This window comes from Gossypium hirsutum, chromosome D01 (genome assembly GCF_007990345.1).
Source record: "Gossypium hirsutum isolate 1008001.06 chromosome D01, Gossypium_hirsutum_v2.1, whole genome shotgun sequence".
Classification (NCBI taxonomy): domain Eukaryota; kingdom Viridiplantae; phylum Streptophyta; class Magnoliopsida; order Malvales; family Malvaceae; genus Gossypium; species Gossypium hirsutum.
Genome location: NC_053437.1, coordinates 34,157,984 through 34,171,968, shown reverse-complemented (window position 1 = coordinate 34,171,968; position 13,985 = coordinate 34,157,984). Strand labels below are relative to the sequence as shown.

Here is a 13,985-nt window from a genome sequence, read left to right as displayed (position 1 = left end):
CCTAACAGGTCACTAACACTTATTTTATTAATTATTTAAAACTAACTACTAAATATCAAAAATGCAATAATAATTACTAAAATAGCTATAAAATAAGCTCCTTAAATGTTGAAACATATCTAAACTACCACCACAATTAGTGACAAGTCAATCGGCAAGTAAAAATCCACAAGGATTTCCTCTCAAGAAGGTAAATGCATATAGGTCTGCAATGGCAACTTGTGAAGATACAATTCGTAGGGATAATCCTGTTAGAGTATGCCCAAAGATCAATCATGAGATGGTTGTAATATCATACTTGATTTATCATGTTTATTAATATAAGGCGTTACCATTATTATTTCAGTTTCTTTTCTGTGTGTATATATAAACTGTTTTATAATAATGTCCTGAGAATAATAAGATTATTCCTAAAAGGTCCTTAGTCAAGTATTATTGTTGGCTAGGACAACAATAATGCATTAAGACTAACATGTAGTTGATTAATGATAAAGAGTTGTCATTAATATGGAATGTCAAAATCGATGCATGAATATATGTGTTAGAGAACAACATATTGGACTGACCCGTTATGAGTATGTTTCTTGGATTATTATGTAATTGTCACAACATTACTCATAGTGATTAATATGTATATGACCCTCAGACTTGAGATCATTATAATCCCAACATCGTGAGTTGTATATTTTGATACAGTCAAACGTACACCGTAACTGGTTGTTCTATAAAGGCTGATGTTGGATATACCACTATCGGTGTACAGGGATATGGTTGATCGATATAGGATAAGTCCCTCCTACATAATGGGATCAATATCTTAGGCCAGTTGATTGAGTGAGACTAAAAATGTATGGCCATGCTCAAATAAGCTGATATGAGATGTCATACTTATTTGTATATCATATAGTCTACTTAAGATATCAAGGAACATGGAATGAACTATGCAAGTTTGACTATTCCATGACTTGTGTACAATCCAGAGATAAAGGACTTAAGGATTATTGCATGAAAGGTTAATCATAAAACGATTATGTCGAATCATGATTTCTTGTGACTTAGGTAACAATGATGCATTGCTAGGTGCCACTCATTGTTTGTAACATTTGAATCGTTCTACTATTACTGCTAACGTTACAAGAACCTACAGGGTCACACTCTATAGTTGAAATGAACGGAATAAAACATAGTTGGTATTGTGTTTGGTTGTCGCTTGAATTAAATTAATTATAGAATTAATTTAATTGGGTAATCAAATATCGAATACATTATATGTACAAGGTTGTTGTACGCATAATGAGAACATAAATTTGGTTCGTATATAAATTCAAATAAATATATAGTTTACCAAAATCATTATTATAATTAATGTAATTATAATTTTCGGTTTAAAAACATTGTTATATTTATTTAATTTCTAGAAACCCTAAACATAGATATAAAAACCCTATTTTTCTTAGTTTGGGGGTCTAGCAACCGTAAAAGTAAAGTCTTCTCCAAAAACTGTTTTGGGGATTATTTCCATTCATTGTCAACTGGGTGGATTACGTAGAGGCTGGAGTCACGATAGATTACAGCTTGGTTCGATAGTAGATGAGATTACTCGTTGCCGAGGCGTCGCTGTCTACTCAAAATAAAGATTCGGTAATTTTGAAACCTTTATTTCACCCCAATTCGTTCCTCACATGGATCCATGGTTAGGATCACCAGATGTTTTATTTTTTCGCTGCCTCGTAAGGGTGACGACGTTCTAACAAATCCGCCATGAGGTCAAATGTTTATCTACATTCTGATATTACATCAATGAAATCTCTCAGTAGAAGCTTTATATGTACAAGGCTTTGTATATTAGAATATGAAATTTTCTATATTCAAATCGTTAGTAGTAGATCAAATGTAGTCAAGTAAGAAGAATTCTTCACAATTATGCACAAGTAACTGCCTATAAACGTGTTATCATTTATAGTAAAAATATCACACCAAAAATATAAGAAATTAAATTGGCGATGTCTGTAAGTATATGGGTCAAATTCTAATATAGTAAATGTGTACAAAGGAACAATAGAAGAATTCTAAGGATCATACCGAATAGAGGATGAAATAAATCTAAGGAAAATCTCTTTACAATAATAAGTCTAAATAATAATAATTAAATCCTCTATTATTGAAAGATCATAAAAGGGATTAATATTAAGAATCAAATAATTAAAATAAATTAACAATAAAATTAACAAATGACTAAATAGATAAAACAATCAGGAAGATTAACTTGTTTCAAGGGTTGTAGTTAACTTAGGATTAGTGTTCTAAGGTGGATTAGCTATCAAATAACCAATTATTACCTCCTGGCCTCTAACTGATTAACCAATTGGTCGATACTCACTTATCTCCCAACCTCACTTTCTCAACCATGATAAACTATAATTTACTCGGCAAAACTTATCTCCCGACCTCATTTAGCCTTTGATTACTTCCTAGGGTTGCCAAGCCTAGGGTGTAAGAACACATAATTTAAACCAACTAATCCTATCAAGAAACCCTAAATCCTCAATTAATCACGTCCCCATCAACTTGTTAATCTCCCCTATGGGATTTACCCACTCATGGTATTCACAATCTCCAGTTCAATTGAATTAAACATGTAAAGAACACGATTGAATCAAAAAAAAGAGATTAGAATAATCCCAGAATTGATGTCGAATGGAGAATGAATTAGATAATCTTTCGATTGGAATAACAAATGTCGAAGCAAATAAACTAAAATACTTCAATTAAATAAAAAAAACTCTTGGATCAAAACTGATTCCATTAAGAAAGAACAAAGAGTTATGAAAACCTAAAGAAAACTTAATCTAATCCTACTCCTAAACTACTAGGGTTTTTGGATGCATCTAAGATGACTTAGTTACATCAAACCCCTAAGGTTTTATTTATAAGAGTGTTGGTAGCCCAAATTAAGTCTTCAGCACGTCTTAGGTCTTCCTATAAAGTTGACTGTACGGACGAAAATAGCCTGGAAGTGTACTTGGGCACCATGCCAGGGCGATGTTGTGTCATACAAGGTCTATGGCATGACACGACAAGCAAAATATGCCTCATTTGGTTCATTTCATGCTTTGACAGCTCAGGAAGCTTGTGCATCACTCGTCCCAAGTTCCTACTTCAGTTAGGCCTGTAATTCTTCATCCTACACACTTAATTACACAAATTAGAACTACCTAAGGCCCGTGTTAGCCTAGTAGGTCACAACACTCACAAAATGTGTTAAAAATACTTATTTTTACTAACTTTTAATACTAACTACTAAATACTCAAAATGTAATAATAAATAATAAAAGTTCTAGAAAACAAGTTCTTTAAGTACAGAAATAACCCAAAACCACTACAACATTTAATGTCAGGTGAAATGCCCCCTTCAAGTTTTTACTTGCCCTCAAGCAAACTAAACAAAAATAAAATAAAACCCGAAAATAAACTAAATTGAAAATGAAAATTAATGCAAGAAACAAAAATGCACTTGAGCAAGCTTGATACAAGAAATTGGACAGAAATATATTAAGAAGATAATCTAAATAAACATATAACTCTAGCATGATATACAATTGACTCACAATTTCTAAAGTTAGATGGTTAGTTCATTAAATTACAAAACCAAACAAATAAAAGAATATTAAGTATACGTTTCCATCAATATATATAAATATACAATTAAGTTCAAATGAGTATAAGTAATAAAAACATCAAAACTCGGTACAACATCATCCACATCAAGTACTACCTAAGTCACATAGGACTTTTCGGCTTGTAATGTTCTGCGATTTAAGTTTTTTGGAATTCAAAGAATAGGCTTGACAAAATGGCTAACCATGAAAGTAGTTTGACACATTATATTGTCCCCGATACTCCCCCACTTTCAAATAATCTCACTACCTTATACACACTTCTCTCACCTTCCTTTTCTCTCCATTTACTAAGGCCTAATATAGTATTCGTGAGTACAATCATTCGAGCTCGTAATATTTTTTTATTTGAGATTTTCTTGATTTGGCATTTGACTTATTTTTATACAAGTTCAAAAATCTTATACTCACTATACCATACAATTCCTTAGTTCACTCATTTCTTCTCTTTTGAAACCCATGTGATGTATCTACCAAATCCCTCAATATCAATTGTCGAATGTATCTACCTAATCCCTCAATATCATTATGAAAGATAAATAAAAAAAGAGAAGAGAAGAGATAAGAGAATGCTCATGAATAAATATATTGAACCACAGATCCGGAGCAATCTCTACTCGCAAATGTCTTCACATCGAATTAGGGTCTTCTGACTACAAAAGAATAAAAGAAAACTGAAAGTAAAGAAGTGGAGAAGTGTTTGATGGATGAATTCTTGATTGATTCCCTAATTTATGGATAGAAGCCTCTTATTTATAAGCTAAAAGATGTGCCTTTTATGCCTGATATACCCCTAACAAACCCCTGATACTTTGGGTGCAAGTAAGAAATAAAACCTTTGAGAATCTACCAAAATATGGTTGTCCACATCATCCTTGATTGTAGCCCACGTTCAAGCTTTATGGCTCAATGCAGGTTCATGTGGCTTACCACAAAGCTACTGTGGCTCAACATAAGGCTGCGCGTTGCAACACATACATTGCGTGTCGGGCCATGCAAGACATTTTGTGGCTTTGGATGTTTCTCATGCTTTCACAGTTTGGGAAGCTTATGCATCACCCACCCCAAGTTTCTACTTCAATTGAGCCTAAAATTAAGTCTCCTGCACACTTAAGACCCATGTCAGTCTAATAGGTCATCAATACTCAAAAATATGTTAAAAACACTTATTTTTATTTACTTTTAATCCTAGGTACTAACTATCAAAAATGCAATACTTAATTATAAAAGTGCTAGAAAACAAACTCGTTAAGTGCGGAAATTACCTAAAATAACTACTATAAGTGATGTCAGGTCAATATGCACAAGTATGATTCAACTTACCAAAGTTAACATCGTCAACCTCACTTTCATACTAGACCATATAAACATACCAAAATGGCAATTTCACAAGTTCAACATCAAGGACATATATACATTATACCTATTACATGCCACTTATAATCGAGCCAAGATGAACCAAAGATTACCAAAAGAGATGTTGGATAGTGTGAGCTCTAGAAGTGATCCGATAGCCAAGTTCCCCGAAGATGCAACTACAAAAGATAGGAAAATAAAACGGGGTAAGTATTGACATGCTTAGTAAGTCCATAGGTACATAAACAATAGTCTTACCTTAGATTCACATCTAAGTAAATTGAATTAACTAGTTTAAGTTACTTTCCTATCAAGACATTTTACAACAGCAAGGTGACTATATCACGAATTAAATCATATAATCTTCCAAAATCCATTCAATATGATACTTAACAGTATTATTCAATCAAAACAATAAAACCTATTAATCAAGTTAATCAATTCATCATATCCATTCATAAACACATTCTTCTCAACTCATTACAGGCACAATCAAATATCTTTTCCTTTTAAATAGATAGCCCTGTCACTACATATCATATTTATAAAGCGAGCGTTACATACAAATAAACTATAAATTTTCCAATCATTTTGATATTGTTTCCAAATAACTTTTAAGCATATACTTATCATTCATTAATTTCATTAGCCAACATTTCAATAGTCTACAAACATATCATTCCCAAGCAACTCATGAAGTTAATCAATATACTTTACTTTAACAGTTAGACTAATGAACTGTAGCAAAATAATTTGGATACCCAGGTAAACACACCACACTAGGGAGCACCGTAGTGCTATCAAGGGCACCGAAGTGAAAATAGGGACCTTGAAGTGTGAGTAGGGGAACCAAAGTGCAAACATGTACAAGTGCGCATTCTAACCCTATTGGCATGCCAATTGTAGCTTCATCATTTAGTACATTCAAATAGACATTTAACCAGGACTAGTAAAATTTATAAATCAGGGCCACTTCCATGTTCTCAGTACAAATGTTGTAAACAAGTCACATTTATTTTGAATCCATATGAATCATGTTTCACAAATATTCATCAGTTTTCAAATAAGTCATTTCTCACATTGGTATTAGTTTATAGCAATTCAAGTTTCAAACAATATAAACAAATACAATTACACAATTCAACAACAATTAAATACATATCTATACATTTCTATACCTTATTAACTTACCTAATATATTCAACTAATGAGTTGGTTCGTAAGGCCTATTCTATAATTTTTCTTTTTTCCTGATTTTCCTTCGTACGATTCAATCCTTGATCTATATAATAATTCATTTCACATTATCATATTTTATCACTTTAAATTATCTAAAAGCATGAATATAATATCTTTTATTCATTTTGCATAATTTACCTAAAGTTTTGAATTTTATTTAATTTAGTCCTTAAAACTGAAACTATTATATCTTTCAAAATCAAGCTTTGATTTTCAATCCCATTACAATTTCATCACTATACAGCCCTCTAAAAACATAATTTTTAGAAATTTCATGACAAATTTTATATTATTACAATTTGGTCTTTATACACAAAACTAACAAAATTTACTTAACAAATTAGTCCTATTTCATTTCTAAGCTTCAAAATCTACCATAAACATTCTAAAACTTCAACTAACATTAATGTAAACTTTAGAAATCTTTAACAGTTTTGAAAACGAAGATATGGGTTAGCTAGACCTAGTTGTAACGATCTCAAAAACATAAAAATTACAAGAAACGAGTTCGATTTACATACCATGCATGAGAAAGAAAGCTTGAATTAAAACTACCAAGTTTGGATATGGTGGTTTTGATGGAAGAAAAGAATGATGAGGAAGATGACTAATTTCTTATGTTTTATCATATTTTAGTTTTTAATTAATTACCAAAATAAACTTAAAACCAAATTATATTTTCCACCGAAAACATGCTTAAACCATCCATGCTTGTTAGAATGTGGCTATTTTCCACATAAATCCTTAAACATGCATTAATTAAGAACTTTAAGTAATTAAAATCAATATCGATTAACTTTTACAGTTTTTATGATTTAGTCTTTTTTCTTTAATTAACTATCAAATCATCAAAATTTCAAGATCAAACTTCAACCCACATATATTATAGCTTTGTAAATATTTAATAAAAATATTTACGAGCCCAGTTTATGAAAACGAGGTCCTGATACCTCATTTTTCAAAATCTTTCAATTTTGGTATGCACCACTTGTACTTCGACTAACTAACCAATTAATACAATCTATCTCATCAAAGTTCACCATAATACTATATTTAACTCATAAATATTAATTACTAATTTTTACGAACTCACTCGTTGAAATTGTGATCCCAAAATCATTGTTTCTGACGTTACTGAAAAGTGAGCTGTTACAGAAGCCATTACAGGTCGTTAGGGGTTAAATCGAATAAGACATACCACACCTCCCTAACTAATCCCTCACTTTGGGAATCATAGACACACTTGAACACTTCTATCTTGTCATCGATTTTCATAATTAGCTCATTTCTTTCAAGATTGATTGTCGATTTGGAAGTGGTCAGAAATGGCCTATCCAACAGAATGGGGATTTCCCGATCTTTCTCAAATTGATGGACTAAAAACACGATAAGGATTATGAATCCCTACACCTCGACCAATACATTCCCGATTACACCTTTTGGGTGTACCAAGGATCTATCGGCTAATTGTAGTATTATTGATGTATTTTTAAGATCCCATTGTCTAAGTTTTCGATAGATCAATAGGGGCATTAATTTTATGCTAAACCCTAAATCACAAAGGGATTTGAAAAAATGTCAATCCCTTATCTTGATTTGAATCGTAAAACTATTCGTAACTTTTAACTTTGGGGGTATCTTTTTAGCAATTAGCTTGCTACATAAGGCATCAATGTTAATTTGCTTGCCCTTTTTCATTTTTTATGTCGTGCCATCATTTCCCTTAGGTACTTGGCATATTTTAGAATTTTATCGATAAATTCCAAGAGTGGCAAATCAAAATTGAGGGATTTAAAGAAATTAAGAATATTTTATAAAATCTACCTGGTCCCTCTTTTTCTTGTCCTCTGATCTCGTTGGGAATGGTACTTTTTTCGTGCATGAATTTTTTTATTATTGGCTTAGACACCGATTCAGCTATCTCCTTGATAAGCTCATTATGGTCGGGTTCCTCCATGGTTTCATCAACATCTTCAGGAACCTCCTTTTCATGGATGGGCTTGCTGGGTGTTTGCAATTCATTTCTCGATCACGAAGCGATCACTTTTACATGCTTCTTCCCTCCGAGGGTTGTTCTCCATGTTATTGGAATACTTTGACCATTTTTCTTTCGAAACATTGTAATTAATTGGCTTACTTAGGCATAAAGGTTGTCCAATCTAAATTTGAGTCATCCATATTTGGCTTGGACTTGTCGAACGTCCGTCTTCATCATTTGCCTCTCCCTTTCTAGTTGATCGAATCTTTGACCACATGTAGCATGGTCATTACTTACGGTTCTTTGTTGTAATAGTGGAGGTTTGTAAGGAAGGTTTTGTTAGGTTTGAGTTTGAATTGCTCCTCCTTGGTTTCCTCCCCATATGAGGTTTGGATGATCCCTCCAACAGAGATTGTAGGTATTTGAATAGGGATCTCGACCCCTATTACCTACATAACTCGCTTCCTTAGATTACTTTTTAGAGTATACCTCCGCTCTTGTCAGCTTGACAATCGTCTCCAAACGGTTAAGCTTCTCTAGGATTTATTACTATCGATCATCTTCGTTGTCTTCGTTTATAGATTTTATCGTTAGAGGCTTTGATTTGTACACAAATATTTTATTAATGAATTCATAGCCATGATGTCTATGACTTTGTAGGCTCGTTCTAAGTATGGAACATGGAGATCCTTCGATTGCTCTGTCTAGGCTAGATCTAATGTTATCGTCAACACCATTATAAAATATTTTGATTTGGAGCCACAATTGCAATCCATGATGTGGGCACTTTCTTAGCATTGTCTTGAAATTTTCTCATGCTTTGTACAAAGATTTGCCTTCATATTGTTTAAAATTGGCAATTTCTCACCTAAGCTGAATAGTTTTACTAATCGAGAAAAATTTATAAAGAAATGCTCCTACTAGATCGTTCCACTTTGTAGTGGAACCTAGTTCTAACAAGTCTAACTAATTAGCCGCATTATCGCACAAGGATAATAGGAATAATCAGAGATACACAACATCATCAGATACCTCATTGTACCTGAAGGTGTCGTAGAGTTGTAAGAACTGCTTCAAGTTTTGGTTTGGATCTTCTGCCATGTTTCCTTTAAATTGTAGTGTATTCTAGTTCATCTGAATTGTTGTCGTCTTTATCTCGAAATTATTGGCGTTAATCGCTGGCCTGTCTATGTTACTGCGCACCACATTTAGTGTAGGTAAGGCCTACTCGCACAACATCCTTTGCTCAATTAGGACTTCTTCCCAGATTTTCGCTTATCTCTCTCATCGATCTTCAAATAACAGACTTCCCCTGGGTAAGTTAATTACCATATGTAAATTGGTGTTCATTAATTGACGATCGCACTTGAATATCTGTTCTGGATATGGATATGGCTTGATTGGGGTGTTGGAGCTTCGTGTCATAAACAACCTGAAAAATTATAAAGAAATTAAACAAAAAAATTAAAATTAAATAAACAATTTTTAAAGTATCATATCTATAGGTTTTAACATTCCTATTTATCTTATTAAGTGTAAAGATATTTTCAAGACTTAATGTCGAAACCTCCCTTACAACAACACCAACAACTTGACCACCTATAAACGTCTTATCGTTTATAGTAAAAATATCATACAAAAAATTTAAGAAATTAAATCAACGTTGTCCGCAAGTATATGGGTCAAATTGTAATATAGTATATGTGTCAAACGGAACACAAGAAGTATTCCAAGGATTATACCCAAGGGAAGATGAAATAAATCTAAGGAAAATCTCTTTACAATAATAAGTCTAAGTAGTAATAATTAAATCCTTTATTACAACAAATCATGAAAGGGATTAATATTAACAATCAAATAACTAAAATAAATGAACAATAAAATTAATGAACGACTAAATAGATAAAACAATTAGGAAGATTAACTCGTTTTAGGGGTTGTAGTTAACTTCATATTAGGGTTCTAGGGTGGATTAGCTATCAACTAACCAATTATTACCTCCCGGCCTCTAACTGATTAATCAATTAGTTGATACTCGCTTATCTACTGACCTCACTTTCTCAACCACGATAAACTATGATTTACTCGGCAAAACTTATCTCCCCACCTCATTTAGCCTATGATTACTTCCTAGGGTTGTCAAATCTAGGGTTTAAAAATGGTAATTTAAACCAACTAATCTTATCGAGAAACCCTAAATCCTCTGTTAATTATGTCCCCTTCCACTCGTTAGTCTTCTCTAAGGGATTTAGCCACTTATAGTATTCATAACCTCTAACTCAACTGAATTAAACATGTAAAGAACACGATTGAATCGAAAGACAAAAGAGATTATAATAATCCTAAATTTTGATGTCGAATGGAGAATGTAGTAGATAATCTCTTGATTGGAATAATGAATGTCATTGTTTGCGAAAGCAAATAAACTAAAATAGTTCAATTAATTAAAAAACATCTTGGATCGAAACCAATTTCAAGAAGGAACAAAGAGTTATGAAAACCGAAAGAAAACTTAATCTAATCCTACTCCTAAACTACTAGGGTTTCTGCATGCGTCTAAAACGACTTAGTTACATCAAACCCTTAAGGTTTTATTTATAGGAGTATTGGCAACCCGAATTAGGTCTTCGACACGTCCTAGGTTTTTGTATAAATTTGATTGTGGGGACGAAAATAGCATTGAGTACTTGGGCACCACGTCGTGGATATGTCGCACCATGCAAGGTCTATGACGCGACACAACAAGCAGAGTGTGCCTCATTTGGTTCGTTTCATCCTTTGACGGCTCGGGAAGCTTGTGCATAACTCGTCCCTTACTCTTGCGTCAATTTGGCCTATACTTCATCATCCTACACACTCAATTACACAAATTAGAACTACTTAAGGCCCGTGTCGGCCTAGTAGGTCCCAACACTCATAAAATGTGTTAAAAACACTTATTTTTACTAACTTTTAGTACTAACTACTAAATACTGAAAATGTAATAATAAATACTAAAAGTGCTAGAAAACAAGCTCTTTAAGTGCATAAATAATCCGAAGTTTTTACTACATTTGACGTTAGGCTAGCAAGTAGATAAGCAATGCTGTCATTGAGGATAATGCACCAAGTACAAGTGAGCCAATTCATGTTGTGTAAATACTATGGCAATGAGATCGATGAACCGTCCTAATACAAACAAGACAAATATGAATGTTGAGCCATGAAGTAAAAGTTGGTGAACGTTGTGCTGATACAAGTTATAAAAACTCACTAAGTTCATTTAAACTTACACATATGTTATTATGTATTGCAGGTAATAAAGGAAGTTCGAGAGTTTGTGGAGGGACCAGGCTAGAATCCGTCGTGCTTAAACAGATTTACTTCTTCGTGGTAATATGTTTACAATGAGGCGACCCAAAGGCGAAGTCTTAAGGTTAGAGTTGTACTTGTAATTAGCTATGATAAGAATATTAGTTTCAAACCAAGCAAATATTCAACATGTCTAAGCCACCTTATAAAATATTCTGAATCTTAGATTAAAGTTACATAATTGAAATGAATTATAGTATGTGGCTAAATAAAATATCTTCAATTCTCTTTAATTTTAGTTGTTAAAGTCTTTTCTTGTAATGAAAATATTATCCAATTTGATGAATTTTTAATTATCTTAAATTAGAGTAATTAAAGTCTAACAAAATATACTCATTTTTTTAAACGCATGAAATTCAAAATTAAATCACTAATTTGGTGAGGTACCAAATATCCAAGAAATGGGCCTACCTTTTCAAATTTCAGCATCAGGGCATACAAGTAGAATCAAAATTTAATATAAACTTTTAACAGAAGTAGTTGGCATTACAATAACAAATTTGACTTCGACCTCAATAAAATTTTTATTTATTCTTTCAATTAAAAGGTGTAAAGACAACAACAAAAAAAGAAATTGATTAAAATGGAAAATTTTATTTCTCCCCAAAAAGATGTTAATAATTATTATTTCGCGTCGCAATCAAAGGAATCATTTGTCTCACCGGCAGCTGGTTTAGCACACCTTGGAGTAGTGTAGAAAAAGGTGCCGAGTTGATATTGAACCAAATCACGATATAGAACAGTAGGCCTGACCGGGAGATTGACGCCGGTGATTCCTCCGGCGAAGTTTGTCGGAATGTTGCAAGTAAGATGTGGGGAAGACACTAACCTAACCAAGCATGATTTTGGTTGCAATTCTTTCCCATTTATGTATTTGTTGACAGCCATATTGAAATTCCCTTCTTCATCGCTTTCATCACTTGCATAATATATGATTCTGCTTCTATCATCCTTGCACGTCACTGATACTTTACCGCCTGCAAATCATTAATTTGAAATTTTCAAAAATAGAGATTACATCCTTATTTCTTGTGAAATTATGATTTTCATTCATGTATTATATTCAACTTGGATTTAATTTTTCATAATTTGGTCATTAGCATTAGTAATGTTGCTTTAATCCAAGTCACTTTGTTAAAGAATTTTGTTAGTCAGCTTACGTGAAATTTTTTTAAAAAAAAATTATGAAGCTTGAAATCTTTTGTTATTTAAAAGATGAAGTTGTGCCAACTTCACCTTAACTCAATCGACATTGTTATTATTAACGGTGTAAAAAGATGTAGGTTTAAGTGCATTGAAATGTCTTTATCTTTTCATTTAAGAGTCTCAAAAAGATTATAGTAGTTCTAATAAAAAATATAAAGTTATGATAAATTAAAATAATTGTCATTTTTAAAAGAAATTCAATTTAACCTCACAACTTCAATTTTTTTTAAAAAAATTATATTGAATAAGTACCAAAATTTTAATGGTATTAGTGATTTCAACTTACGAATAACATAAATAATAATATTACTAAAATATGCCAAATCCTTAAAGCATGTGTTCTAAATCTCCATTTTCAGTAAAGTGCACGGTAAACCAATCATTTGCAGCCTAATTCTAAAAGAAAAAAAAATCATACCGAAATCTAAATTTGACCATACTCGACTTCACTGTCCATTTTCACTATTCATATATTATGAAATATTTAAAAAGATTATACTAATATATAAATACATTATAATTAAAATATTGTATTATTTAATTTGAACTCAACCGTCCAGAGGTAAATTTTATTTTATCCAAGCTAATTTGGGCTATAGGGGCTCGGATCAACCAATAGAGGTTTAGTATTTGGATAAAAGAAATCAAACTTTGCCAAATTTGTTTTTGAAATTAGAAAGAAAAGACAAAATATAATGTAATATGAAGTTGAGGAAATGAAAGAACCTTTGATGGGTTGAGAGCCATGAGTCCATTCTCCATAGCTTTTTGTGCAGTCTTGGCACATGACTTTCCCACCCAGATGTATAACTTGGACACCAGCAACCACCGTGCCTACTGCTTCATTGAAGCTGCATCCCATTAAAAGTGAGGCCGCAATTAACATCATCAACACCTTCCTTGCCATCTTAATTTCTGTCTCCACTCTTCTTTTTCTTTCTTTTGAACGTACTTTCTTTTGATATATATATATAGTTTTAAGAGTAGGAATGGAACGGCACTACTTGAGACGTGCAATCCATTTTCCATTAGATTATTTTGGGTTGTTTATATATAAGATATTGAGCCAACATCATGATTGAAATTTTTAATTCATTACATATATTATACCACGGTTAGACAAGCGCTTTTGATAGGAAACAATATCGTAACAGTTCGAAGATATATATATATATATA

General features: G+C 32.3%; 1 protein-coding gene and 1 non-coding gene across 2 annotated transcripts; one reads left to right on the top strand and one right to left on the bottom strand.

Moving 5' to 3' along the window:
- The first annotated feature begins 9,019 nt into the window (after positions 1-9,019).
- Positions 9,020-9,125, top strand: LOC121214261 (small nucleolar RNA R71). The gene has a single exon (XR_005909845.1). It is a non-coding gene; the product is annotated as a small nucleolar RNA R71 (small nucleolar RNA).
- A 2,884-nt stretch (positions 9,126-12,009) lies between these two features.
- LOC107921920 (proline-rich protein 1) lies at positions 12,010-13,732 on the bottom strand. The gene is made up of 2 exons (XM_016851727.1): positions 13,534-13,732; positions 12,010-12,578 (listed from the first exon to the last, which is right to left on the bottom strand). The coding sequence occupies exons 1-2, from the start codon at positions 13,712-13,714 to the stop codon at positions 12,226-12,228; spliced, it is 534 nt and encodes a 177-aa protein (XP_016707216.1). The 5' UTR covers positions 13,715-13,732; the 3' UTR covers positions 12,010-12,225.
- Positions 13,733-13,985: the final 253 nt, after the last annotated feature.